Source organism: Miniopterus schreibersii, assembly GCF_964146895.1.
Source record: "Miniopterus schreibersii genome assembly, chromosome: 7".
Classification (NCBI taxonomy): Eukaryota; Metazoa; Chordata; class Mammalia; order Chiroptera; family Miniopteridae; genus Miniopterus; species Miniopterus schreibersii.
This window is the reverse complement of record NC_138108.1, coordinates 24,371-51,577: the sequence shown is the minus strand read 5'-3', so window position 1 is coordinate 51,577 and position 27,207 is coordinate 24,371. Positions and strand designations below refer to the sequence as shown.

The following is a 27,207-nucleotide window of genomic DNA, read 5'->3' as shown; positions in this document are numbered from 1 at the left end:
ATGAGCTCTGTGGGATGGGGGATGGGCAATTTCATCACATTGGGTTTTTTCTCTTTGTTTAAAATTTTTCCTACAAAAGAAAATATATTGCTTGCATAACAAATATTCAAAAGGATAAGAAAAAGCCCCGTCTCTTGTGTGTCTGAGATCAGCCGGTTGCCGTAGAGACTGGATGGTTGTCAAGGCAGCGATTGGATGGGCAGGTGGGCCTGTGGGTGCTTCCTGGGAGCTGGAGCTGGTGCAGCTCTCAGTCCGCTTTGAGGGAGACTGGCGCCAGCATGGATGGGGTGGACATGTGGGTCAGCACCTTAGCCCAGCTGATGGCCAAGTGGAAACTGGAGGACACCTGGGAGCTGGTCCTTGAGGAGAACCTGGCCTCTGGGCACCTGGACAGTGGTGGTTTCCAGTACTATCTGAGGGGGCTTTCCAGGTGTGGTGAAGGGTAGGGGCCTCCTGCCGGGTCCTGGAAAGGGAGGGGGCTGAAGGCTGCTGGGCCACAGACCCTAGGCTGGCCCTGAGTCCCAAGACCGGTCTGGGTGTGTCTTGACCCCTGAGGGATGGGGACAGGGACATGTGTCTGGCCCGGCCCTGTCCTCCAACAGGTGGTCTTGGTGCTTGTGCTCCTGTCTGGGAAGTAGGGGGCAACCCCTGCCCAGTCCACTTTATTGGCAACCTCAGACCCTGCTTGGCATGGGGGTACCCCTGGAGCCCAGGTGGAGCCTTGCCCAGGTGGGGGGCCAGTGGGAAGACGCAGTAGGGCTTTGTCTGCTTCTTGAGGCCTCTCCTCGTTTCCATGGCAGTGCTGATGGGAGCAGGGTATGGGCAGGGCCATGGTCACCACAGCTCTCCACTGAGCCAGGCCTCAGGGACTGGGAAGCTGAGGGGTGCACGGAGGCGGTGTATTCAAGACAAGGAGCACCTGTGCCCACCTGGGCTATGGGCCCGTGGGAGCCCGGTGGCCTTGGCTCACTAAGTGAGCCTCTGTCTCCATTGTCATGACGACAGCCCTGTCAATACAGTGGGACCACCCAGACCTGCAGGGTCCCACCTAGCCAGGCACCCTCAGGCGGGCTGGGAAGGGGTGCCGTAGGGACCTGCAGGCCAAGCAGGTGGTGGAATCCTGGCTTTCTAGGTCTAAGAAGCACCTTTAAACACCTGGTATTCACACAGCCAAAGTGAAGAACTGCTTTGGGCAGGCAGGTGAGGGCTGGGACCTGCTGGGCTGGTTTTCCATTTTCATATAGAGACACCAGGTGGTGGACAGTCACACACACAGACCTATGTTCTGCAGCACAGCCGTCAGTGGCCAAGCGCTGCCTGTGAAGTGCTCATTAGTTAAATTTAGATAAAGGTGGGCGGTTGGCTCCTCAGGGCACTCTCCATGTGCAGGTATCCATGGCCACTGTGATACTGACGCAGAGTAATGCTACTGTCACGGAAAGTTCCATCGATGCCCCGGAGGGCTTCCCGGGAAACATGAGGGGCGACCTCACACCCAAGCCAGTTCCCACACCTGTGTGTATGTGCTTCACAGGGGTCACTCATCTGGGACCCGAGGGCCCACCTACCTGGCTCCAGGGACACGTGGCCTCAGAGGGTCTGTGGCACCAGCCCCTTCACTGCCCAGGGAGCTGAGCAGCTGCTTCTCCTCCATGCAGGGGGTGGGGCAGGGTCCCCTACTAGCATGCTCAAAGCCAGTGTTGCATCGGTGCAGGGTGCACCCTGTCATCAAGAACCCCTGCTTCCCTGCTCTCCCCACACTTCTGTGTCTCCCACACTGTCCCCATCACCCAACCTTAGCCTCCACTGTTTACCTCTTTCCCGTGGGTGGGCTCCTCCCTCCCAGCACCCACTGCCACAGGCACCTTCTCCCTCTCCAGGACCCACAGGGCTGTCTTTGGCTTTTGGTAACATTTCCTCAGAGCAATGAAGCCCTGAGTCACAAAGTGACAGAAAAGCAGCAGAGAGTTAGGCCAGGCTCGGCCTCCCAGTGTGTTTCTGTGCCAATTTGATGGAAAGGTGTTTGCTTTTCAGACTGGGTTGTAGGCAAGGGCTGTGCATCTGCATCCTGTCCCTGTACAGATGGGTGCTCAAGGTCATGGAGCTCATGCTGGGCCCCTGTCTGTGCTCACATGACCGAGGTGTGGGGCACGGTGGCAGGTACCCTGTCTCTTCTACTCACTGCTGCCTCTCCTCCCCAGGCTGCAGTGCCACCGCTACCAGTGGGGCTGGTCCTCCACTCACGTGCACATCCTGTTCCATGTGCGGTGGGATGAGGACAGCCACCAGTGCCCTGAGGTCTGCTTTGGGGACCACTGTGAAGCCTGATACCTGGGTGTCTGCTTCTTTCAGAAGCCCCAGACCCCACCTGGAGACCCAAGGCCAGGAGCCCCAGCACCATCCAGGCCATGCCAGCCCTGGGCAGCAGCTCTGTGGACAATCGCTCCCCGAGCTCTGTCCCCCCCTCCGTGTCTGACCCCTCTCTGAGAGCAACCACTTCTTCAGTGAGGACATGGACATCATCACCGTCCCTTTCCCCTGGTGCGTGTGGGCAGGGACAAGGGTTGTGCTGCCCTGGAGAGGGCCACCTCAGCAAGGCTGGTCCCCAGGGGCTGCCAATAATCAAGGGGGGCTCTGCCGACCAGCCTGCCAATCTCAGGGCCTCACCCACCAGCCTGGGTGCCCTGGTCAACATGGAAGCCCCCGTCCTCCATGGCAAAGGCCACCTGCTCAGCAGCATCAAGCTTTCCCAGGATGGGAACAGGCTCTGGGTGAGGAGGTGCCAGTCCAGGGAGGAGGACTTCTTGGGAGGACAGTGCTGTTGCTGGCCGAGCTTTGATCCCTGTGAAGGCCTGGATCTGGGTGTGCATGGCTGCCTTCCTCTGGACGCTGTGCCTGTAAACATCCTGACAGCTCCCAGAAGCGTGTCTGAGGTGTGCCACCTCCCTTCTGGGTCCCCACCTTGCCTCTCCCTCCCGCTGGGCTGCCCAGACACAAAGCAAAGTACCGCTGGCCTGCTGGCCCCCAACCTGCCCTGCCAGCCCTGCCCTGTTCTGCCAGCCCCCCTGAGCTGAGGCCCCCCCCCCAGTGCAGCCCAGCTGCTCCCTGGACCTCTGTGCTGTCTCTCTTGGCCATGATTCAAGCAAAGGTTCTGTGATGCCCACTGGTGATCATTCCCTCAGCTGTCCCTGTGCGTTCAGGCACTTGTGTGGGCTGTGCTCCAATAAAACAGAGTCAAAGAGAGAAAACCATAAGCACACTGGGGCTGATTGAGGGTGTGAAGTGTGAAGTCGGAGCGCGGTGGGCAGGACGCCTGATGCCTCCCCAGGTAGCTTCTGGATTCCTGGCGTGAAGGCACAGGAACGGGCACAGGGATCCCTGTGGGGGACTGGGGAGAGGTCGGAGGAGCCTCCCCCATGGTAATTGCCCCCCGTCCCCCGTGTAGGGACCCTGTCCCACCAGGATGCCCTGGAAGGGTTAACACCTGGAACAGTATGGGGGCATCTCCAGCCTGGGGGCTCCTCGGATTGGGGGTACCGAGGTCAGTCCTCCCCTACCCCGCCCTGCCGGCCCACCTGAGGGCCCCCGGGACGGGGTGGGGGGGTGGAGAGGGGGTGGGGGGTGGAGAGAAGGCGGGGGGCTGCCGGGTCGTGCCACCCACAGGTCGCATGGGCGGGGCCAGCCCTTCTCCGACCCCCCTCGCCCCTCCTCCACCCATGTTGGCCGTACGCGCTGTCCTTTGGCGCCCCCGTGTGGCAGCTGGCGGCACCGCCGCTCTGCAACTGGGGGCGGGGGCGGAGGTGGCGCCTGTTGTTAAACTGTTTAATCAACCAATTCGTTAACACAGCCAGCTGCACCCATCACCAGCATCTCTAACATTCGTCTTAATGAATACATTTTGTTTAATTAATAAATAATTAATTTATTAAAGTTAAATTCAGTAATAAAAATGAGATTAAATGCAACAGCTCACCCGACCTGTGGCTGAACCATCTGCAGGTACATCAGCTATTCTGATCTATTTGCACCTTCATAACCACGGACTCTTCAGGCACAGGGACACTCCTTTATGGAGTGGAGGGCAGCCTGGGACTCAAGTTCAGGACAGCCGAAGCAGAGCTCACATCTGAGCCATCACCTGAGGCTACACCTGAGTTCAGGACAGCCCCTGTGTAGCATGCATGACCAGCTGCATTTTAGATACAATTACTGTTAGTTCAGCAAAAGTTACGGGGACTGAAATGTGAACACTTTGCTGATTTTTGGTAAACTTCCTAGCGGAGGGAAAAGAGCCCAATTTCTTGCACCCTAGGGAGTGGTCACAGCAGACACGAGCAGCTGCACTCTCCTCTTCTCCAGCTGGGAGCTCACTCTGGCCTGTCTGCGGGGCAGACTTCAAGGACACCCCAGGTGAGGGAGCTTGACCTAGCCGATGACGCCCTCGTTCACAGCACACACCCTGTTGTGGCCCAAGTCCTGCAGCTACCAGGTATGCTTGCCCGAGGCCCCTCAGTGGGTGCTGGGACCCCACCCTGTGTAACCCAACGCCCCCCCCCCCCCGGAAAGCTTTTCTGTTTCTTTTCTTGTAATTGAAAAGTCAGAGGACAACTTGTTGACATCTATCCCCCAGTCCAGATGTTTTTATCAGCAAGGGTAACCTGGCACTGCCTTCTAGAGAGTTCTAGGAAGTTTCACAGCTCACATCAGAAAGGGGCTGGGTCAGGGCAGGTCAGAGCAGGTCCCTGCCCCCAGTGACCTTGATCGGCCTGGGTAGGACAGTGTTCCTACTGTGTCCTTTTCCAGGCACTGGGGGTGGGTTGGCTTCGGGGATGCGCTGCTGCTCCCTGGGGGCCTCATAAGAACCACACTCTTAGCGCTGCTGATGATCATGAAAGTACCATGAAAAATTTAACTCCCGGGAGCCGGAGGCACAGGGGCATCTTCTCTGTTGTCCAGGGAATTAGTAACCCTATATGGCAGCATGGGTTTTGCGGGTGGTCTTTAGAAGCCAAAATAATTCTCTACATAACATTATTCATTCAACCAACAGCTAAGTCTGCCCTGCCGAGACTGGCTGTGATCTGCCCACGATGGCCCAGGACCCATATGTCTGGCTGGGGGTGGGGGTGGCAAAAGGACAGCATTGTGTGTCCTTTAAACATGAGAAACTCATGAAAAGGACACATGCTTATTGTAGAAATGTTGTATGCGGTGGGAACGGCACTGGGTGTTAATCTGGTGGGGTCAGACAGGACCTGAGTTCAGCGACCTCGGTACTTGGGTTCTGGCTGGGAAAGAATTCAGAGCCAAGCCCTAAACTATAAGAGAACATTTATTTGGTAAGTCGCAGAGGTAGAAGTAATTTCTAGAAGAAATGGGCTTAGGAAACAAGTTATAGAGGCAAAAGAAGGGCCCTTGGAGCTTGGGAGTGAGGAAACTAGGCTAATGTGTGGGGCGGGGGAAGGGGAGGACATGTTCCCAGGAGGAAGAGGGCTGGGTCCTCCGTCCTAATGGTTTTAAGGGAGCTCCCAGGGAAAGAGCTCATTGTAATATTCAGCAGCTTTCCAGGTGTGTCCTTTCAGGGTTGTGGTCTCCACTGGTTGATTGGTTAGCGCCAAGGTGGGGTGGGGGTGGGGGGGTCATTATCCAATGCAACTGGTCCTGAGGTCAGCCGTGGCTGGTTTTGCTGCTTTTCTGGGCCTGGAGCTGGAACACAACTGAGGCCTAGATGTTATCTCTAGGAAGGAAAGGTCAGGGAGTCCAAATTGCTTGACCAGCGATATGCTAGGGGTGGAAAGGCGACCCTGGGGGTGAGGACTCACCCTACAATTGTCCATTGCTTGGCATCCAGGGCTTTCCACTTTGATGACCTTCTGTACCTGGCCCATCATCCTTGCTCTGCTCATGTTTGTCTAACTGCCTATCACAGAAACAGAGGAAAACAGAGGTAGATGGAAGAAATACCGTGATGACACAAGACCCCTGCCTATTCACAGTGGGGCTCAGTCTTCATACAGCCTCAGTGATGGGGATGCCCCGTTGGAGCAGATCCCTCCCGCGGAGCCTGCCTGGGATTCTGGGGCTGTTAGCCCTGGGCCTCCGGGGCCTGGGAAAGGAGCCATGGGGTGGCCTTGCGTGTGATGGCTCCAACAGGTAGGGCTTATTTCCTCTCTGGGTGTGTAGAGGTGGGTGCTGCCCTCCACATGGAGACTCAGGGTCCAGGCTCCCCTGGGTGGCTCTGCAGGAGGGGCGGCCCAGGCAGACAGACCTAGTGGGGCCTGGGGTCAGTGCCAGGCTCTGCTGCTACCCCAGCTGGGAGTCCAGGTGGACGGGATGCCTGAGGACCCAGGTGGGTCTTTCTGGCCCACAGGGTGTGAGGGGCCAATAGCAGGTGGCTGGGACTGCAGAGCTACTGGGAGGTGTCTGGGACATCTTTGTGAACTGCTGCTTTTAGGAACAGCAGTGGGGGCCCTGTTCTCTCTCTGCTCTGGCTGCTGTTGCCTGTTATGTGAACACAGTCCCTCCTATGTGGAGTGTCTCACATGCAGGACCTGTTCCCGGCACCCTGACTCGCCCTCAGCACATGCCCTGCCACAGCAAGGCTGAGCAGCCCCACTCATAGGGTGATGAGTGCCTCAGAGGGGCTGTGAGCCCCAAGGGTCAGGTGGATGGAGGCACAGCTCCTGGTGCCCTCAGTGATTCCTGGGAGGGGAAAGGTTCCCCAAGTACAACAGCTCTGCTGGCTTTTGGGCTGGGCCTCAGGCTTTGTGCTCACAGGGCCGCCAGGTGGTGCCCTGGTCCCAGGTCGTACATTTTTGTCAAGGAGGGCTCAGAGGAGAGCAGACCTGTCCCAGTAGCAGCCCTGACTCTGCAGACACCCCGATTCACCGCACTGTAGGACCTCTGTGCCCTGAGTCGGGAAGCAGGTGCTATGTCCATGTCTCTGTCCTTTTTGGGCTGCCCAACCCTTGGACACACGGCTCACCCTCCAGGCACACAGCCTAGATGAAGGGGGTTAGGGGGGCAGGGATGGGCCGTGGCTCCTATTCCTGAGAGAGTCAGAGCCTGGGGTACCACATGGGTGGGGGCTCCTGGCCATCTCTTGGTTTACCCCAGGGCCTGAGGGTCTGGGGATCTGCGGGTCTGGGGGTGGCAACCAGGCAGCGCCTTTGGGCCTCAGGCCTGAATGTCTGGAACTTCGCCCACCTGGCCCTTGACTCTGAGTTTTACCCCCTGTTCACTGTCCCGCTCTTGGGCCTGTTCCTTGACCTGGGAATTTCCAGGGATGCTGGTGGTGTGAGGTTCCTCATTTCTGCTCATTTCTGTTTAGTTTTGAAAGGAGCCTGGTCCGGCCATGACACCATTGTAGCCTAACCAAGAGAAGCTGTTTTATTTTCCTTTATTGGGCTGCATTTGAAGGCGCTGTTTAAAAAACACACAGAGGTTACTCTGTGTCAGACACTCTGCATGTAGCCACCACCCCTGACGACAGGGTGGCTCCTGTTCCTAACTCCATTTGTCATCAGTACTCGGCCCTTTCACTGCACCTGTGACCTATCAGACTTGCAGTGGCCTTAATCTGCATTTCCTTAACAACTCCTGATGGCAAAATCCTTTTATGGGCTTGTTGGCCATTACAATACCTTCCTTTCTGAAATGTCTTTAGTCTTGGGAAATGTTCCTTGTACGCTTGAAAGTCGTGTGTGTTCTGAAGTTTTGGGGGAAATGTTCTGTAAATGTTAGTTGGTCCAGTGGGTGGATGGTGTTGTTTGTTCTGATTTTGTCAGCTTTGCCCTCCTTCCTCCTGCCCCAGTAATGATTTTCTGAAATGCACTTCTGACCCTGTTGCCCCTGAATTGTGAGCCCTGCCAACTTGGGAGTGACAAATGGGCTTTATTGGGCACAGAGCGTGCTCCAGAGAGAGAGGGGCGCCTGGGACTCAGGACCACAGTCACTTTTGGGATGGGCACCTCCCCCCGCGGCCACACACAGGAGGGAGACTGGGTATCCAGGGCTAAACCCTCTGAGGCTCCAGGGAGCACCCAATTCTTGCCTTTTGCAGACTTGTGGTCTCTGGTCCCTGCTTCCACCCTCACATCTGACTCTGGCCGTCCTGCCTCTTCTTTCCCCACTTTATGGAGACACGATTAACACATAACATTGGTGAATCTAAGGCGTGCACTGTGATGATATACGAACGTGTTGTGAAACGATGCTACAGCGAGGTCAGTGAACATCTCCATCACCTCACCTACTTACCATTTTAGTGTGTGGTGATAATACTTACGATCTACTCTCTTAGTGACTTTCAAGTATACAACACAGTGTTGTTAACTATAGTCGCCGTGCTGAACATTAGCTCCCCAGAACTCTCACCTATAACTGGAAGTTTGTGCCTATGACCGATCTCTCCCCCTTCCCCCTCCCCAGCCCCTGGCAACCACCAGTTTACTCTCTGTCTCTATGAGGTTTTTTTTCCAGCTTCCCCATGTAAGTGAGGTAATGCACTATGTGTCTTCCTCTGGCTTGTCTCACTCAGCATAACGCCCTCAAGGTCCATCCATGCTGTGGCAAATGGCAGGATGTCCTCTTTACCCATGGCCCAGAGATGTTCCGTCATATATACACATGCAGCTCACATTTTCTCATCCACTCATCCATCTATAGACATGTAGATTGTTTCTGTGCCTTGGTTACTGTGGATTTTGCTGTGATGAAGAGGGGGTGCAGATGTCTTCCTAAAATAGTGCTCTGCCTTCCTCTTGTAAGGACCCTGTGATGATACCTGGAAACCCCCCCTCATAATCTTTGCTGTGACGGTCACATACTCACAGGTCTGGGGGGTTAAGACCTAGATATCTGTGGGAGGGTGTTATTCTGCCGACCACTGCAAGTGAGATAGCCCAGAGCAACGAGAACCTCACACTGAATTCCTCAGCAAAATTTTGTCTGCCCGAAGTTGAGAAGTCTGTTTATAGCCCTTGGTTGCATCCCTCTCCTTGGGTCAGCCCCGGGTTCAGGCAGCACCCAGGTGTCCCCAGGTCCTCCTTCCCTTCCCGTCCATCTTCGCTGGTCTCCCTCAGGGACTCCAGACTCCCTCACACAGCAGTTGCTTACCGAGGAAAATAAATGTCCCCTTTCCTCCAGGCTGCGTGGCCTGAGCTTGTCCTCATGTCTCTCTCCTTGTCTCAGTTTCCCTCTTGAGAGAAAGAACAGATGTTCTATAGTAATTCAGCCCCTGGAGCTGGGATTTCAGGGATACCTTCCGCACTCCCACACCAGGCAAATTACAAAGGGCCCAAGTGAGGAGGGGCTCCGAGCCGAGCCCCTACAAGGGGCCTGGGGGCTAGGGTCCTACTCACCTCAAGCCCCAGGCCCACCTGCTTCCCGTCTCCTGCTTCTCCCCCGCCCCTCCTCACCAAGAGCCTCCCAGCCTTCGAGTCTGGCTCAGCTTTGCTTGAGGATGGGCTCAACGACTCAGAGAGGGAATTTGAAGTGGGTGAGTTGCTGTGTTCCTGTGATTTTGGCTCCTGTCATTATTGGGGAGAGATTGGGATTGTGACAGATGGCAAGGAGGGTGTGGCTGTTCCCGAGGGTCCTGCACAGCCTCACAGAGACAGGGATGTGCCATTCTAGCCAGAATGGGTTATTCCGACGCCTCGGCTTATTGGTGGTGACAGAAGAGATGGTCTAAGTATATCCTCAGATAAAATTACCTCCAGCAATCTGGGCTTTACAAGTATTAGTGAGAGACTCCTCTTCTCAAACTATTTTTAGGGCTATTAATTGCCAGGTTCCCCATTGTGCTTGTCAATGGAATCTCCTGAGTCACGAATGGTGACTGATGGTCCAGGTGATGACTGAGGAGCTTGTTTGTGGGTCTGCCTTGTAAGGGACCCATGCGGTGTCCTCTCCACTTGTTCTTTCTGGACTTTCCACTTGCCCATCCAGGCTGTGAAGTCAGCTCTGGAAGTGCCCTCTGAGGAATCTATGGGCACAGAAGGTCCCTGGCTGCTGCCCTCAGAGCTTTTTCTCTGGGTATCTCCCTGGAGAGTCCCCACAGCAGGCAGAGCCATGCCCCTTCCCCTCCCTTTGCCCACTTGACAGAGTGTCAATGCAAAACAGAACCCAAACCAACAAGCAGCTAAACCTAGAGAGATGACTCGAGACCCCAGAGGGAGCCACAGACTAGACTCCAGCCCCAAACCAGCAGCTTCCGTAGCACTAGGGTGGACCCAGTGACCACAGCTGGGCTTGTACCGGTGAGAGCGTAGGTTGTGGAGTTTGAGCACAAATATGAGGATGGTCACTGTTGGAGCCGAGTCCTTGCCTTTGGAAGATGAGAGGGCCCAGGTCCTGTGGTGGCCTGACCTCTGCTGAGCTCTGCCTCTTGCCTATCCAGGGTGGTCACAGCCATAGTGGGGGCTCTAGGAGGGGTGAAATCCTGTCCTTAATACCTTCATGGCCTCAGGAAACTCGTGCCTCTGCAAACCTGAACTTTTCCAACTGAAAACTTAAGGGTATTTTGGAAAAGCACAAAACTTTATACAATATCATATTGGGCATTATCCTGGGGTTGAGATTTATGGGCGTGTTTTGACTAAAGGTAAAATAAAATTTGCAAGTAGGAGTCAGAAAACCTTGTGATGCAGCCGAGTTTCTTACTATGGCTGTTGCAAGTTAGAAACTTCGTGGTCAGCTTTTAAGATGTATGAATTTTAAAGATAGGAAGAAAATTTTGCACAAACCCTCAATCCAATTATCTCACGTTTTATTAGGCACCTACTATGTGCCGGAAAAGCAAAACCAATGGCTTTCATGGCAGCCTGAGGGGAGCAAGGGTGAGAGCACCCGTGAAGCCGTCATGGGCACAATGGCTCTGTGGGCAGCACCGACACACAGCCCCCCGCAGGGCATCCCTTCTTGGGGAGCTCAGGTGGCTGGCCGTGTGCCTCTGCTCCACACAGGACTCAGGCTGCTGTCTTGTCTCCGGGCGACCGAGGAGTGACCTCCAGGGGTCCCTGCAGCGTCCTGTGCCTCAGCTCCAGCTTCTGAGCCCATTCTCCACGGAGCCTGGATGGCAGGAATGTCAGCACTGTGAGTCACCTTCCCAGGACCCTGTGACGCTAGGCCTCGTCTGTCGGCACTGCGCACATGTATGAGCACAGCTGCCCCCTCCCTGGGCTGCGGCCCCACCCAGATGGCAGCTGTGACCTTGTGAGGTTCTGGAGAGCCCTGTGATCTCAGGCCGGCCACTTCAGGGTCAGGGCCAGGCCTGTCATAGAGGGTCTATCTCAGGACCCTAGACCCAGAGGAAAAGCACTTTTCCCTAAGAAGTAGCTTCTGGAAACTTCCGAGCCCCAGAGAGACTGAGCCACATCCCGAACTCTGCTTGGCAAGCGCCCAGTTCATTGTAGAGGAGCCTGTGCATTGTCCTCACACCAGCCCTGTTGTACTCCCCTCCTTCCTTCTCTGCGCCCACCTGTCTGCCCAGCCCGACCATCTTGGCAGGCAGCACATGTCACCACAGCACACAGTGTGGGTGGTCGGCTGTGGGACAGCCAGATTCAGGGGTCTAGGCTCCCCACATCCTGGACGTCTGCCCACAGACAGTGACCACTTGGTGCCTTTGGGCCCAAGGAAGTGTGTGGTTTGGCTTTAGGGAGTGGAGAGAGATGGGTGCTGATCTCTAACCGACCTCTAGGGCTGGTGAGAACTTGGTAAAGGCATCCACTCAGACACCTGTCCCGGCACCCAGGGGCCTAAATGAGGATGGCACCTCCAAGCAGCAGGTGGTTGGACCAGGACAGCAGTGCCTACTCGGCCGGCCCCATGCATGATGGCCCTTCACCAGTCCCCAGCTGCTGACTGGCTGCCCCAAGACCAGACATTAAGAAGCAGAAGGCTCCTGGGAACCGCTGAGTGCCTGTGAGGACATTCTCAGGGGCTGCTGTTGTCCAGGGGACAGGATGTATCCTGGCTGTGGTCTGTGGTCCTGACAACCAAACACATCTTCCCAGACAGGCGCAGAATATCCTGCCCACAGACACGTCCTATTAGCCCATACCCAGCTGGTGCTGACGGCACCCTCACTGCTGGACCCAGAGCCCACTCCTGGGACCTGTCCCCCTGTTGAAGACCCAGAAGGTTCCAAGGCCTGATGGGACGAGGCCCTGAGACATCAGCAGGGAGCTGTGGCTGGGAGGGGCCATCAGTGTGAGGACCCTTGAGAGCAGAGGTGGGGGCCATGCCATGTGGAGAGGAGGGTACCACGGTTCCCCTACCTATGCTTACCGGGACAGATGTCCTGAATGACAGAGCCTATCCCACAGCCAGGGGACCATAGGTGGGGAGGGTGGGCCAGCTCAGCACCCAAACCTCTGGTGGCTAGAAGGTGAGTCCAGCTACGTCCAGGCCATCACCAGGACCCTCCTTCCCAACCTGCTCCCCGGGTAGCAGCTGCTGGGCTGGTGCTATTTGGGGAAGAGGTTGTGACTACTTTGGAGTTTCTGGCCTTTGGAGCCCTTGTCTAGGTGTGAATTATGTGCTAATCTGCCCTCTTAGCTGTCCCTGAGACCAGATATCCTGGCTCTGCTTGGGGTCACCTAGGAGGTCCCCCTTACCACCAAGGTCGCTGGGCATGGCTGCAAAAGAAAGGGATGTCAGCTTTGGAGCTGCAGTCCTGCAAATGTGTGGGAGGAGGGATGAATACACTTCTTGGGAGCAGTTGTGAGACTATCAGGCCAAAGCAAGACATGCCTCCATAACAGGCTCCACAGATGGAGTTCTCAGGAGTGTGGGGTGGAGGGATGGGGATGGGGTGCGGGGATGGGGGGATGGAGGGATGGGCGGATGGGGGGATGGAGGGATGGGGATGGAGGGATGGGGTGGGGGGATGGGGGATGGGGGGATGGGGGGATGGGGATGGGGATGGAGGGATGGAGGGATGGAGGGATAGGGATGGGGGATGGAGGGATGGGGTGGGGGGGTGGGGGGATGGAGTGATGGGGGATGGGGATGGGGGATGGGGGATGGGGATGGGGGATGGAGGGATGGGGATGGGAGATGGGGGATGGGGGATGGGGATGGAGGGATAGAGGGATGGGGATGGGGGATGGGGGGTGGGGATGGAGGGATGGGGATGGAGGGATGGGGTGGAGGGATGGGGGATGGGGATGGAGGGATGCAGGTGGAGGGATGGGGATGGAGTGTGGGGGGTGGCGGGATCGGGTGATGGCACCTTGGCATGTTTCTCTCTCCCACTTGTTCATTGCTGTGGTTAGAAGCTGAGTTAATATGGGTGGTGTAGGTTGTGAGATCTGGGAGTGGAAGGTGTCGATGGGGGGGGGGCAGTAGGCTGAGTGCCTCTGCTCTGGGGGCTGAGCCCAGGGGGTCGGCTGTGCCGTAGACCTGGAGCCCACTACCTGTGCAGGGCACTTCTGCGGACCCGCTCTCCCTCGCTCTGCAGCTGCTGTGCATGAAGCTGGATTTTTTTCTCCCAGAACACCTTCAGCTCCTCTGCATCAGAGGCTACCCGTCTGGGGTGCTTCAAAGTGTAGCTTTTTCTCATTTCCTGGAAGAGGGAAAATTTACAAGACTTAGCCGTTCTGCGCTGTGTTCTGAGAGCACAGGAGAGCCAGCAGGTGGACAATAAGGACACTGGCTCAGCCCCAACATCAAACTGCGTCTGGCACACTCACCCTCACTGTGTATTTGGTAGAATGTGGTAAAGTGAGGCTGAGGAAGCTCATGTCTCACTCATTCTTTTGCACTGAATGACCCTGAGATGAGACGTCAGTGGTCTCTGAACACAAACCCAGTGCCTACAAGAACGTCTGTAACACAGGAACCACTCTGACAGCTGCTTTGCGGAGAACTTATCCCTGTTAATGCCACATGGGAGCCCATGGGCAGGCTGTCCTGTCACCTGTCCAGGGCACAGGGAGCAGGTCCTGTGTGTGCACCTGTCTGGCCTGGTCCAGGCCTCTGTGGACACCCACCCTGTGCCCTTGGAAAAGGTGACAGGAGGACCCAGGGCCACCATCCAGAGCGTGAGGCCCTCAGTTCTCTGAATGAAGGAGGTGCCCACTGTCTGCAGCTGCCTGAGCCCCTCACTGTGGCTGTGCGTGAACTCACACCTGCAGGGCTCAGGGGGAGACACAGGATGCTGCCCCTGCTCCTCTCGGGACTGCCCCTCACTGCTGGTCCTCACACTGCCAAGTTCCCCGTTAGGCAGCAACCACCTGCTTAGGGAGGCTCTGGAACTGTCTCAGACAGCACTGACCAGGGACTGGGAGCATGTCTGAAATGCTCTGTGTGACGTCAAGTCTGTGTTGCTGTGGCTGTGACCATCATCCCTGGAAGCAGGTGCGATGGCCATGGGGCTGGAAAAACCACTACGGGGGTTCTCAGGAGGTCGAGGAAGAACACTGCCAGGTGGATACAGAGATGCCGGACACGGGCTCCTCCCCCTCCCAGACCCTTCCAGATGCGCCGTTTCCCATGAGGCACTGAGGTCAGCGCATATCTGCACTGAGTGAATGCTGCGGGCAAATTAAAGGAATGAAACCCTGGCTGAGAGACGTGCCGACACCACAGGCTTCCCTCAGCTGCTGGCAGGGGGCTCAGGGACCTACACAGGAGCCTGGTTCATTGAAACCAAGTGGAAACAAAGCTGCTCCTGGCTCGGTCCCACTGCAGCCCCCAGACCCTCTCGGGCTAGAAACAACCACAGGTGAGGGGAACTAGAGAGCCAGAGGAAGGCACAGTGAGAAGACACCTGAAGGCAGGTGAGCAGTGGACAGGCGAACACCAGCTGCTTCTCCACCAGAGCATTTTCATCAGAAATCCGGGTGGGAAAAGTTGTAAACAGAGATAAGTTCCCCTCAGACAGAGCTTACTTTTTAGTTGCTTCTCAGCCAAACCGGGAGATGTCCTGGGGTGGGCGTCCTTGGGTGCCGTCTCCCTGTGCGTGCCCAGGTGACTCCGGTCACTCCCTCTTATACGAGTTTGGTGGCCAGTGCTTGGCGTCCATTCAGTGCTAGGAAAGATGACCTGCCTTCAGTCTGGCCGTGGCCCTCAGAGACAATCTGGCTCCCTCGCGCACTTACTGGTGGGCAGGCATCCCTCAGAGCCTCTTCCAGAGTCCGAATGGCAGCTCAGTGAGTCTCCTCTGCTTGGCTCCCTCTCTGCAAGATCGTGTTACCAACAGCGACAAGAGCACCTTCTCCTGATAGCTAATCCCAAGAAGCCTTGTAGGTTGAGGTTTTTTAAAAAGCAGTGTGCATCCAACCCTTCTTGATTTTAATATGTATGTAGAGGTTGTCTGAAGGGATGGTCTGCAAATAATAAATCAATTATGCTTATGGGAAGGCAGCAAGGTTGCAAGTAGCTTTCTCTTATTTTTTAAGCATATTGTAAAATTTTTATATTGAGTGTGTATCACTTGTATATCTGAAAAGCAGAGCGAAAGCGGAATTTGGGAGAACACCTTTGGTCCCTCGGTCGATGTTTTAACCGTCCATATCTCCTGAACTTCCCAAGTCCCCCGTACGAATCAGGAGCACCCACTGGCACCAAAGAAATCTAGTCTGTAACATTCCGAATAGACTTTTCCCGCCCCCCAAATCAAATAAGGCAGCCCAGGTTGAGTGCCTGTGGAGAGAGGAAAACTGGACTCCTCACCTCCTTCTGCCCAGGCTTTTAAGATCCTCTCTCTCTCTTTAACCTTTGACATTTTAATTACGATGTGTCTTGCTGTGGGCCTCTTTGGGTTCCTTTTGTTTGGGACCCTCCGTGCTTCCTGGACTTGTAAGTCTATTTCTTTTCCCAGGTAGGGGAAGTTTTCTGTAATTATTTTTTTCAAATAGGTTTTCAATTTCTTGCTGTCTTTTTTCCCCTTCTGGCACCCCAATAATACGAATGTTGGGCCCTTGTAGCTGTCCCAGAGGCTCCTTATACTATCTTCATATTTCTGGATTCTTTTTTCTTTTTGCTCTTCTGGTTGGGTGTTTTTTGTTTCCTCATGTTCCAAATTGCTGATTTGATTCTCAGCATCCTCTACTCTACTGTTGATTCCCTGTAAACTATTCATTTCAGCTCATGTAGCCTTCATTTCAAATTGGTCCTTTATTATGTCATCGATGGTCTCACTTGTTTTCATAATACTCTTATTAATATGCTTGAGCATCCTTATAACCATTATTCTGAACTCTGTATCTGTTAGCTTGCTTGGATCTATTTCTTTTAGTTCCTCTTCTAGAGATTTTTTTTCTGTTCTTTCCTTTGTGACGTGTTTCTTTGCCCCCACATTTTGGCTGCTTCCAGGTGTTTGTTTCTATGTATTAGGTAGAGCTGCTATGTCTCCTGGAATTTGTAGAGTGGCTTTGTGTAGTAGGTGTCCTGTTGGGCCCAGTGGCTCAGCCTCCCCAGTCCCCTGAGCTGGGCCTTCTAGGTGCTCCCCTGTGTGGGCTGTGCGCAGTGTCCTGTTGTAGTTGAGCCTTGGTTTCTGTTGGTGTCTCTGGGAGGAACTGACCCCCAGGCCGATCAGCTGTGAGGACCAGCTGCAACTACAGCCAGAGAGCTGCTGTGCTGGAGACACCCCTGTGGAGCAGGATTTACTTAGGTGGAGCTTTGGTGTTCACCAAGTGTGCCCCTTGAGTGTGTCCCTCATGACTGTGGTAGGGTTGTAATCCAGCATGGTTGAGTCTGATCACCAGGTGCACTGTCTCTGGGGCCTCCTGGGAGATGCAAAGTCAACCTGTGCCAGTGCCTTGCCCAGGGCCCCCCAGCATGAGCTACACAGCAAACCATAGTTGGCTGCTACATGTGCTGGGCTTGAAGGTGTCCAGGTGAGGCCAAGCTATGAGCCAGTGCAGGCTGCCACTATTGCCAGGCCTGGGGCCGCTTATCCAGCCATATGGGGGCAGCTGCTGCTTGTTTGAGAGATTTTAGGAAAGTCCTAAGCATGGGGCTCGAGAGGCCGCTTGCACAGAAAAGCCCCTGGAAATGGTCTGGATGAGCTGCAGGTGGGGAGGGGCGGGGCCTCCGGGAATCATGGGGCGGGGCCAAAGGTGTGAGTGAGGTGCTGGCGACTCAAACGTGGCACCTGCCTGCCGGCTGGGGGGGCGGGGGCCTCACCGAAGGAACAATGGCCTGTGCCAGCCCTTCTGCCTGGGAGGAAGCTGCCCCTCCAGCTCTCGCCCGGATTTTAGGCAGGTTAGTTCCCCCCCAAGTGTCCCGGGTCCTTTCAGGCTGCTGCCCGGCGCTGGGCTCTGAGGGAGTCCATGCCGGGCCCTTTAAGAGGAAAGCCTGGGGCTCCCGCAGCCTCCGGGACCCTCAGCCACAGTCCCCGCTGGTTTCACAGCCCGAAGCTGAGGGGCTTTCTCTTCCCAGCCCTGGAGCCCTGGGCTGGGGACCTGATGTGGGGCTGGGACCCCTTACTCCTCCAGGTTATCTCCACCACCGAGATTCCCTCCCGGGTTTAAACCGCGGCACCGGGTGTGGGCCCGTGGCCGGGTCTCAGTGATCCAGCCCTGATCCGCCCATGTCTCCGCCCCTCCTACCGGTCTCGGTGCTCATTCAGTTCCCTGGTTGTAGGGCTTCTGTGCAGCCAGATTTCAGGAGGCTCTGAGTGATGGTGGTTCTGTATTTTAGTTGTAATTTTGATGTGGTTTTGGGAGGCGGTGGGTACAGCGGTTGCCTACGCCGCCATCTTATTCAAGAATGTCTCAGTTACTTTATAATCAAATCTATAACCATGCCACTTTTTTTGTAATTTACAGACAGTCATTGTTTTAATCTAATACATTTATAAATAAATTACATCTTTTAAAAAAATCCATGAAAAGGAGCCTGATTTACTCTAAATTACAAGTTTTTAAACAGGTCATGAAACTAAATAAATATGTATAAAACTCTAAGAAATAACTGAATTCATAAAAATACTGGCAAATAATCAAAATTAAGAAGAAATTGAGTATGGGCTAAATACACTAGTAATTACTATTATGGCTTTTAAAAATATTGCTAATTTAAAAATCTTTCTATTTTCCAAATATAAGGAAAACTAAAAGGAGACAGACAACAGACAGGCCTAGTTAGGATGATGATGGCTCTTGTCAGGGAAGGTTCTCATCTAGGGCATGACCGTCTGCCACAAACTGCTTTTAGTTAAAACGTTTTCATTTTGGACTATCCTTTGAGGTCACTTTAGGTCTCTGAGTTACCGAGGCTGTCATGCAGTCATTGCTTGGGGTTATCAGGTTAGTATTGAGCCCCTTTTGGGTCATATATTTCTCTTTTGGTCATAAATTCAATCCATTGAGATTTTGCTTCCCAGTATATGTCGACAGTTTGTCTCAAATAAACTCACAAAAATTCTTCACAGGTTTGAATGTCTTCTTACATTAACAGTCTCAGTAGAAGAAAGATTCTTCTAGCCCAGCCGGGCATAGCTCAGTGGTTAAAGCGTCGACCTAGGATCCAGGCAATGAGGGTTCAATTCCCGGTCAGGGCTCATGCCCGGGTTGTGGACTGCAGCCGATCAATGACTCTCTCATCATTGATGTTTCTATCTCTCTCTCTCTCCCTCTCCTTTCCTATCTCTGAAATCAATAAAGATATATTAAAAAAAAAAAAAAAAGATTCTTCTAATAACAGCGCTGTCTATACCCAGAGTGTCTGGGCGCATGAGGAGAGGCACCAGTGGGTAGCAGGCTCTCGTTCCTGCAGCAGCTCCCGTACAGGCTCGGTGCCAATCTGTCAGGTGTCAGCTGGGCATCTCCTTGGCCTCTACTAGTTGGATTAGATGCCTCTGAGTGTTTCCAGCTCCTCCAGGTTTTAAGGAGGCCCCTATTTTGTGCCTGCCTCTCGCCATACTGGTTGCCTCTTGATAGTTTCTGCCTCTCTCCATAGTGCCTGCCTCTCTCAATACTGGCCACCTCTTCTGACAGTGCCTGCCTCTTGAGATACTGGCTGCCTCTTGAGATAATGGTTGCTTCTTGAAACTGATGCCTCTTGGGATAATGAATGACTCTCACCTTAGTGCCTGCCTTTTCAAGGTACTGGCTGCCTATCGCCAGATACTGGCTGCCTTTTGAAATAGTTCCAGCCTCTTGCTGTAGATCCTGCCTCTTGTGATACTGGGCACCTCTTGAGATAATAGCTGCCTCTCAAAACTGATACCTCTTGGGATAATAAATGCCTTTCACCTGAGTGTGTGCCTCTCAAGGTACTGGCTGCCTCTCAAGATAATTGCTGCCTCAGGCAGTAGTGCCTGGTTGGGAGGCTGGCTATTGGCTAGTAGCTGCCACTTGCCATAGTAGCTGCCTCTTGTGATAGTGTCCAGAAGTATGACCCTTGACCTCTGACCCATGACTTCATGTCTACTGTATGTTGTCATAGGGTCATTTTATTGAGTTAGATTTAATGAAATGATATGTTTTTTCTAATATAAGTTAGATTAGAATTTCAGAGGAACAGGCTGAGGGTAATAGTTGAGGTTAGGGTTAAAATTAAGGTCAGGAGGTTGAGGATATGACGGGTTAAGGGTTCAGGTTGGTTTCAGAGGTAAAAGAGCAAAGGGCAAAGTTCAAGAGTCCAGCGTCAGACGTTAAGGATCAAAGTGTCATAGGTCAAGGTTCATAGGCCATGAGAGAGAAAAATGTAAGGGGGTCAAAGGTCAGGGGTCAGATGTCAAAAGTGAGGGGTGAAAGGTTAGGGCGAGGGCAAAGGTGAGGGTGAGGGTTAGGGTTGTTAGGCTGAGGGTTAGGGTGAGAGTTAGGGTGAGGGTGAGGGCTAGGGTTAGGGGGTAGGGTTAGAGTCAGGGTTAGGGTTTAGGGTTAGGGGTTAGAGTTAGGGTCAGGGGTCAGGGTCAAGGGCCACGGTCAAGGGTAGGGTCAGGGTCAGGGTTAGGGGTTAAGGTTAGGGTCAGGGCTAGGCTTAGGGTTCGGCCTATGTTTAGGGTAGGATTAGGGGTAGGGCTAGGGTTAGGTTTATGGCTAGGGTTAGGGTTACAGTTATGGCTAGTGTTAGAGTTAGGGTTATGGCTAGATTCAGGGTTAGTATTAGAGTAAGGGCTAGGGTGTGGGTTAGGGTCAGGTCTAGGCGTAAGTTTAGGTTTAGGAATACTGTTTAGGCTAAGGCCAGGGTTAGTGTTAGAGTGAGTTTGGTTTAGGTTTTTTTTTTATGGTTTGGTGTTGGGGTCTGTTACAAGCTGATGCTTGCTGTAATAGCTGCCTATTTGGGTTTGTTTCTATTCATTAGGTTGGCCTGCTAGGACAAGCTGTCCTTTTGGAGGGTCTCTAATATAGGCCAGTGCCAGACGCCGTTTGTGAGTGGCTTTGAGCACCCTCTTTGGACCTATCAACAACACACAGCTTGAGGTCCCCCTCTATCGGGGCTGAGTGTGTTTGGACAAGACCAAGATGCACACCAAAGTCTGCTTTTGCAAGGCCTGGGTCCTGAAGCAGATCAGGCAAAGACTCAAAGCACTCTGAGGTCTGCCTCTGCCTGCAGCCTGATTAATTTGATTCTCTTAATGAGCCTCAGGCTGTAGAAACTCCAGGGGGGTAGGGTGAGAGGTTTTCTAGCAGGGTGGGGCAGTTGCTTCCTTCTCAGGCAAAACCTGCTGAGAAGGTCAGTGTCTGCCTCTGCAGTCTGGGGGAATGGCTCAGCACAGGAATCCAGAGGGGTGCCTCGGTCTAGATTCTCCTCACACAGCTATGGTCCACTCTGCCCTCCGAGCCCAAGGTGAGTAGCTGCACATGAAATTTTGTGCGTTGGCTCTTGAAGAGGGGGGGCCTGCATTTCTAGGCATCTCTCTTTGGCAGAAATGTGGCTGCTTTTCACAGCCAGATGTTATGTGGGCACCTGTCTCAGATCTAGTGCTCTGGGCTGGGGAGCCCAGCCTGAGGTTTAGGCCCCAGAGTCCTCAGTGGGAACCCCCCACAGCTGAGCTCTCCCTCCAGACCTTCAGCTGCTGCCTGTGGGAGCCCAGCCAGCCCTCTCGTGCTCCCGCACTTCCTACAAATCTCTATGCGATCTCCCCTTTTCCTCCTTGGTTATGGGTGTGCTGTCCAGCTTGTCTTCAGTTGCAGTTGGTTTTTCAGGATGGTTTTTCTGTAGTTTAGTTGTCATTCCAGTTTGGTCCTGGGAGGGCGGCAGGGTAGCTTCCACTCAGTCCTCCCCCACCCTTAATCTGTCCAGGTTAGCGTTCTCATGTCTTTTATTTGTCAAAATAAAATATGCATATGGAACAAAATAGGACAGTGAGGAAAGAGCAGAAAATGAAAGGAAGCCGCTGCCAGCCCTGCACTCCCCTCTGCAGTGCCCCTGAGGACCTGCCAGCTCCTGCCCTGCAGCAGAGGGTGGAGATTCTGAGACCCGCCTCCCCCCACTCTCACCCCACAGTAGAAATATCATTATCTTGGTTTATTTCCTAGGGGCCATTGTCATCATCAATCCCTTTAAAGAATTTGCACCTCAATAGGTGTATCTCTATTGTCATCCAGTACAATAGCATCCTGAGACCTCCCACCTCTTCAGGAAGGTGCCTGGGCTATGACTGCGGCCCCTCCCCCACATTTCTTAGTCTTCTGTGGTTACAGACATGTTTTCTTGGGTTTTCTAATTGTCTTCCTTTTATTCTCCCATAGCCTGCTCTTTTTCACATCCTTTAGTCTTTCTAGTGTTTGAAGTGTCCCCAGTGAAGACTTGCTGCTTGCAGCCCTCCTCCCTGTCCCCATCCCAGGGATGTGTCCCCGAGCCAGGGGTTAGGCCGTCCTCCCGACAGCCCCTGCAGTAGCTTCCCTGGGTCGGCTCCAGGGTGTCCCGAGTCACAGGTTTCCCCCTCTCTTTCCCGACACATGTCTTATGTTGGAGACCTTCTTCAGTTAATTTTACAGTAAAGGGTGAGTGAAAAATAAATTTCCTGATAAGTTGTTCTCAGGTTGTCTTTAATCTGCCCTCACATTGGACCAACGATTTGACAGGGACAGAAATCAGAGTTTAAAATAGTTTTCCCACGAGAAACCTGAAGGCCTCATATCAGTGCGGCAGCCAGGGTCCTTGATAAGTCACACGCCACTCTGATGTTTCCTTCTATGCAGGTCACCTGCGATTTCTTTTTTGGAGATTTTGAAAAGATTAAAGTTATGCAAGTAACATTGGTTACTAACATCACATTATTGGCAGGTATTGTTCATCATAATTTGGTATCTGTATACTCAGTTGTGTGCTTAACCTTCTTTGACTGTATATGTATATTTTAACATGTTTTTATTGATTTCAGAGAGAGGAAGGTAGAGGCAGAGAGGGGGAGGAGAAGGAGAGAGAAACATCAATGATGAGAGAAAGTCACTGATAGGCTGCCTCCTGCACACCCCCTACTGGGGATTGAGCCCCAAACCCAGGCATGTGCCCTGACCCGGCATCCAACCACAGACCTCCTGGTTCATAGGTTGAAGCTCAACCTGGGACTTCTTAGAAGAATCAGCCTCTGAAAGAGCTCACAATGCAGAGATAGGCAGGCTGAACAAATGGTTCCAAACAAGATGAGAGTGGCCTAATCAGAGCTCAGAGAAAGAAGCTGGTACTTCCTCCTACAGGAGTGGACCTTTGAAATCAGTTCCAGATGGATAAGTTTCTATTGAATAGTGTGTAACATAGATGAAGTCCTTAAGTCACTTTATTATTTGTTGTTCCTCAATCATCAAACCTGAAGCTTTTCAGGGATGGGAGATGCTTTCTTTTATTAGAGTGGGAAGGTCTGATACTGGGGATCCTGCACCCTTCTTCATCTGGGACCATCCACTGTACAAACTGTCTATACATCAGTGAGCTTCTGTTAGTTAGAGGGTCTTAGTGCACCTCTCACCGAAGTATAGCAGAAAAGAGCTGAGTTTGGAATCACCAGTCAGATGAATGATGTAGTGATATATGAATAAGACAGGGTAAAATGTATAGAACTATGAATGGTTTAATGAGCTTGTAAGTGGTTTAGAGAAGAGGCTGTGGATTATATTGCACTACCACTGATACTGCGATCTCAGAAAAATCAAACATTTCTATATGTCTGAAACCTTAGTTTCCTCATCAGAAACGGTGATTGTTATAATACCTAGCTCATAGGAGTGGGGTAAGGTTTAAGTGAGTTTATTCACGTAGAATTTTTAAAGTCTGAAACATTGTGAAAATAAAATGAGTGGTAGCTACTCTTGTTGCTGTTGTCATGAACTATTAAGATAATATCCGACATTGTGTTGAAGAGATCAGCAGAGGAAGGCAGCGGTTCCTAGGATACTCTCTGCATTTTCCTACTCTTACCTGCATTTACACCCATGAGTAAGATTTTCTTGTCAACAGGATTTGGGAAATACCTTCTGGTGTTTACTCTGTTCCACTCTGAAGGCCACCCAAGAAGGTCTGACTAAAAGATGATGAGAGCCCAGTCGGGCATGGCTCAGTGGTTGAGCATCAACCTAGGATCCAGGAGATTGGGGTTCGATTCCCGGTTAGGGCATATGCCCAGGTTGCGGGCTGCAGCCGATCAATAACTCTCTCATCATTGATGTTTCTATCTCTCTCTCTCCCTCTCCCTTCCTCTCTCTGAAATCAATAAAGATATATTTAAAAAAAAAAAAAGATGATGAGAAATCAGTGTTTTGGTTGGTAATTGTTTCCAAAATCTGGAGATTCTTATTAGGGACACAGAATTCTAAATCAGAGAGTAATACAAGGATAGTCCAAGGATAACTGGAAAATGTTTTATGAGGTTTCCTTAAGGCCTATGATTCTATTGGGGACATCAACCAATTATCTTACAATGTTTAAAAAAAAAAGACAAAGCATCATCTCTGCTTCCTCCTATGTTTACAAGGTATCTATTACATTTATGTAAAAAGTTGGCCTATCCATGATAGAAATGTAATAAAGGCCCCATAACCATTCACAAACTCTGTTTCTCCTTTCTGTCTTCTTGATTCACACTGGCCTTGTCCAATCCAGTGGCACCGTGACTACTTTGCCTCATTCCTTTCTTATCCTTCCACCTTTGCACGTACTGGCCATCCACCCCCTTTCTTAAACATTTGATTCTGGTAAGCATCACACAGTCTTAGGAACAAAGACTCAGGTCTGTTGGCCACAGACACAGAGTTTTGGGTAAATTACAGATACCATCTTGACTTCAGTTGTGTTTAAACCACAGACCCGTGAAAGCGGGACGACTCTACTGACCACACTTTCATGAAAGTTGACAGAATGATGCCATGGCAGACATCAGGACCTGATTAAATGATGAACCACTCTCTACCCTGGCCCACAGCCCAACCCCCTTAATCACCATGATTAGTAATTTTTCTCACATGTCCCTATGCAAGCCAACAAGCAGCCAGGTCTTAGAGCACCACTCACCTGCCAGACCTTCCTCCTCTGTGATGACAGCTGTTCTGAATTAGTTAGCTCTTACTCACTTTTGTATTTTATATACTTAATGCTTACTAATTATCTATAAATATATGTTTATTTATTCTTTCTTTCTTTTATTTTTCCATCACCATTTATCCCCCCCATACCCTCTTGCACCTCCACGCTGCGTCTATTATTATTGTTGTTGTTTTTTAACCCTCACCTGCGGATATTTTTTCCATTGCTTTTCAGAGAGAGTGGAAAGGAGAGAGAGAGAAAAACATCTATGTGAGAGGGACACATTGATTGGTTGCCTCCTGCACGCACCCCAACTGGGGCTTGGGATCAAGCCTGGAAGCAAGGTACCTGCCCTTGGCTGGAATCGAACCTGGGACTCTTCAGTCCATGGCTGATGCTCTAACCACTGAGCAACTTGTCAGGGCTATTATTATTGTTTTTTTAATCTTCAACCAAGGATATGTTTTTATTTATTTTAGAGAGAGAGGAAGGGGGAGAGAGAGAAACATTGATGTGAGAGAGAAACACTGATCAGTGTGCACCCCTATCGGAGATCGAACCCAAAACCTAAGTATGTGCTCTGACCCAGAATTGAACCTGCAGTCTTTTTGGTGTAGGGGAGGATGCTCCAGCTGATTGGCCCACCCAGCCAGGGCTATCTATTTATTTTTATTTTGAGAGTATGTTTATTAAAGCTGGGCACAGTGAAACAAGGAAGGGCTTAGGACAGAAGAAGGCACAGGAGAGAGCCTAGTCTGGGCTGCTTTGGCTCATTGTAAATTCACAGAGAAAGGGCCTTGGAGACAGGTTCAGGGGGTTATCCAGGAACAAGCTGCTGATGCTCATGCAAACCTCCTGGGGCCCTTTAGTGTTTAGGAGACGTACGCTGTGGGGAAGAAGGGGGGGGGGCAGAAAGGCGTGGGTGTGCTTTCAATATATATATAAATATATATGGGAATGGGGGCCTCTGTAATAGTGTCGACAATAAAAACATATAATTCTTTTACACATTTAAAGAGTTTATATGAATAGCCCCTTACTGTATAACAGTTTTGCATCTTGCTTGTTTGCTGAACAAGCAAACACAGTTCCCTTGGTAACTCCTGAGATGCAGCCTGACCTAAACCCAGGTCCATTCCTGGAGGGCACCTCTGAGTTCTCCAGGCCCCTCACCTTGCTGCCTCGGGGTCCTCTCCTCACCAGGGTCCTCAGGGTCCTCCGCCTGGGGTTTGGTGGCCTGCCTGCGGTGACACATGACAGCTGGTCGAGGGGCTCTGAGACCTGGAAGGAAACAAAACCTTGGTCCTGAAAGTGAAGAGTTTGAAGGAGGAACAAAGGCCACCAAGCCGGTGGTGATGGGATGCGATGGGGGGGGAGGGGAGGGGGGATGGGACGGGAGGGGAGGGGAGAGGAGGGGGGAGGGGAGGGGAGGGGAGGGGAGGGGAGGGGAGGGGAGGGGAGGGGAGGGGAGGGGAGGGGAGGGGAGGGGAGGGGAGGGGAGGGGATGGAGAGTCCAGAACCAGGTGCTGAGAGCTCTGCACGGCCAGCGCGAGCCCTGCACTGACGCAGGAGCAGCATCCCCGGGACTGGTGCCCACCCGGGAGGGCGCTGCAGGCAGAGCGCCTGAGGAGAGACAGCCCCGTGCGCCGTGTCCCGGGTCCCCCGGCCCAGCACCGCCGTCCCCTAGGCTGGGAGCCCCTCGTGGCTCCTCTTCACGTTCCCGCGCCGCGTTCTCCCGTCTCCCACCTGCGCCCGCTCTTCCCGGGGGAAGTAGACGGAAATGTCTCTGAGAGCGGCTCTGGCCTGGAGACGATAATAGATCCCGTCGACAACTCACTCCTGCGGGAGAACTCGCAGCGGGGCCTTCGCTCCGCCTCACGCGGGGAGCAGCCAGGCCTCTGTGGCCTCTGCGGAGCCGGGACGGAGCGCTCTGCCCCCCGCCCCGCCCGTCGCGTCCCGGCTCCTGAGCCGCTCTGGCGCTCGTGCCCCCGCCGTGACCTGACCCGGCCCTGACCCCTGGGGGGCTCTCCCGGCCTCCACGCTGCCCATGCGCAGAGAGGGACACCCAGCCCTGCTCCCCGGCTCCCCGCGGACCCCCACCTCCCACCTTGGGTTTCCACCCCGCTCTCCCCCTTCTTCCTCAGGGCTCTTCTGCGAGCCCCTGTCGGGGTTCATGGTGCTGCGACCCCGAGTCCCCGAGCCTGAGGCCAAGGTGCCTGTGGAACGAGAAGGTGCTGAGAGGGTGACAGCCCGTCTCCCCGTCGGGCAGGGCGTCCAGAGGGGAAGACGCGGGACCCAGCTGCGACCAGGGCACGGCTGGGACGGGGACGCGGCCATGCAGACCCGCCGGTGGAAGCAGACTCGCTCCCGCAGCTCCCGCCTCACTGCCGCAGGGGCGTCTGAGGGGCCTGGGGAGGCGGGTCAGGGGTGGGTGAGGGGCCTGGGGGGGTGACCGTGGGGTCCTGAGGGGCCCTGAGGGGAAAGTTGGGGTCTGGGGGTCCTGAGGGTCGAGGCTGGAGGCGCTCTGACAGCTAGGAGGGGCTGTGCCGGCGACAATGGAGGGAATTCCACCTGGACATTCTAGAAAAATCTGCGCATAATGAGGCGCAGTCTCCAAGGGGCAGACACTTCTCAGCCTGAGGAGACTTGGACAAGACCTGGGTTTTTCTGGTCAAGGACATTTAGAATGTTCGGGGTGACAGGATTTGGGACCTCTGAGGGTGAGGAGATTTGGGGTCTCTCATTAAGGGGTTTCAGGCTTCCTGACATTGAGCTCCCAGG

At 53.3% G+C, this 27,207-nt stretch overlaps 1 protein-coding gene across 1 annotated transcript; it reads left to right on the top strand.

Moving 5' to 3' along the window:
* Positions 1–278: 278 nt before the first annotated feature.
* Positions 279–26,846, top strand: RTP5 (receptor transporter protein 5 (putative); the record flags this gene model as incomplete). The annotated part of the gene is given in 9 exon segments (XM_081142849.1): positions 279–430; positions 2,202–2,325; positions 2,329–2,353; positions 2,356–2,478; positions 2,481–2,534; positions 2,537–2,569; positions 2,572–2,771; positions 4,393–4,489; positions 26,571–26,846. Coding segments are annotated over 9 exon segments (1,084 nt in total), but the record flags the coding sequence as incomplete, so codon positions are not given.
* Positions 26,847–27,207: the final 361 nt, after the last annotated feature.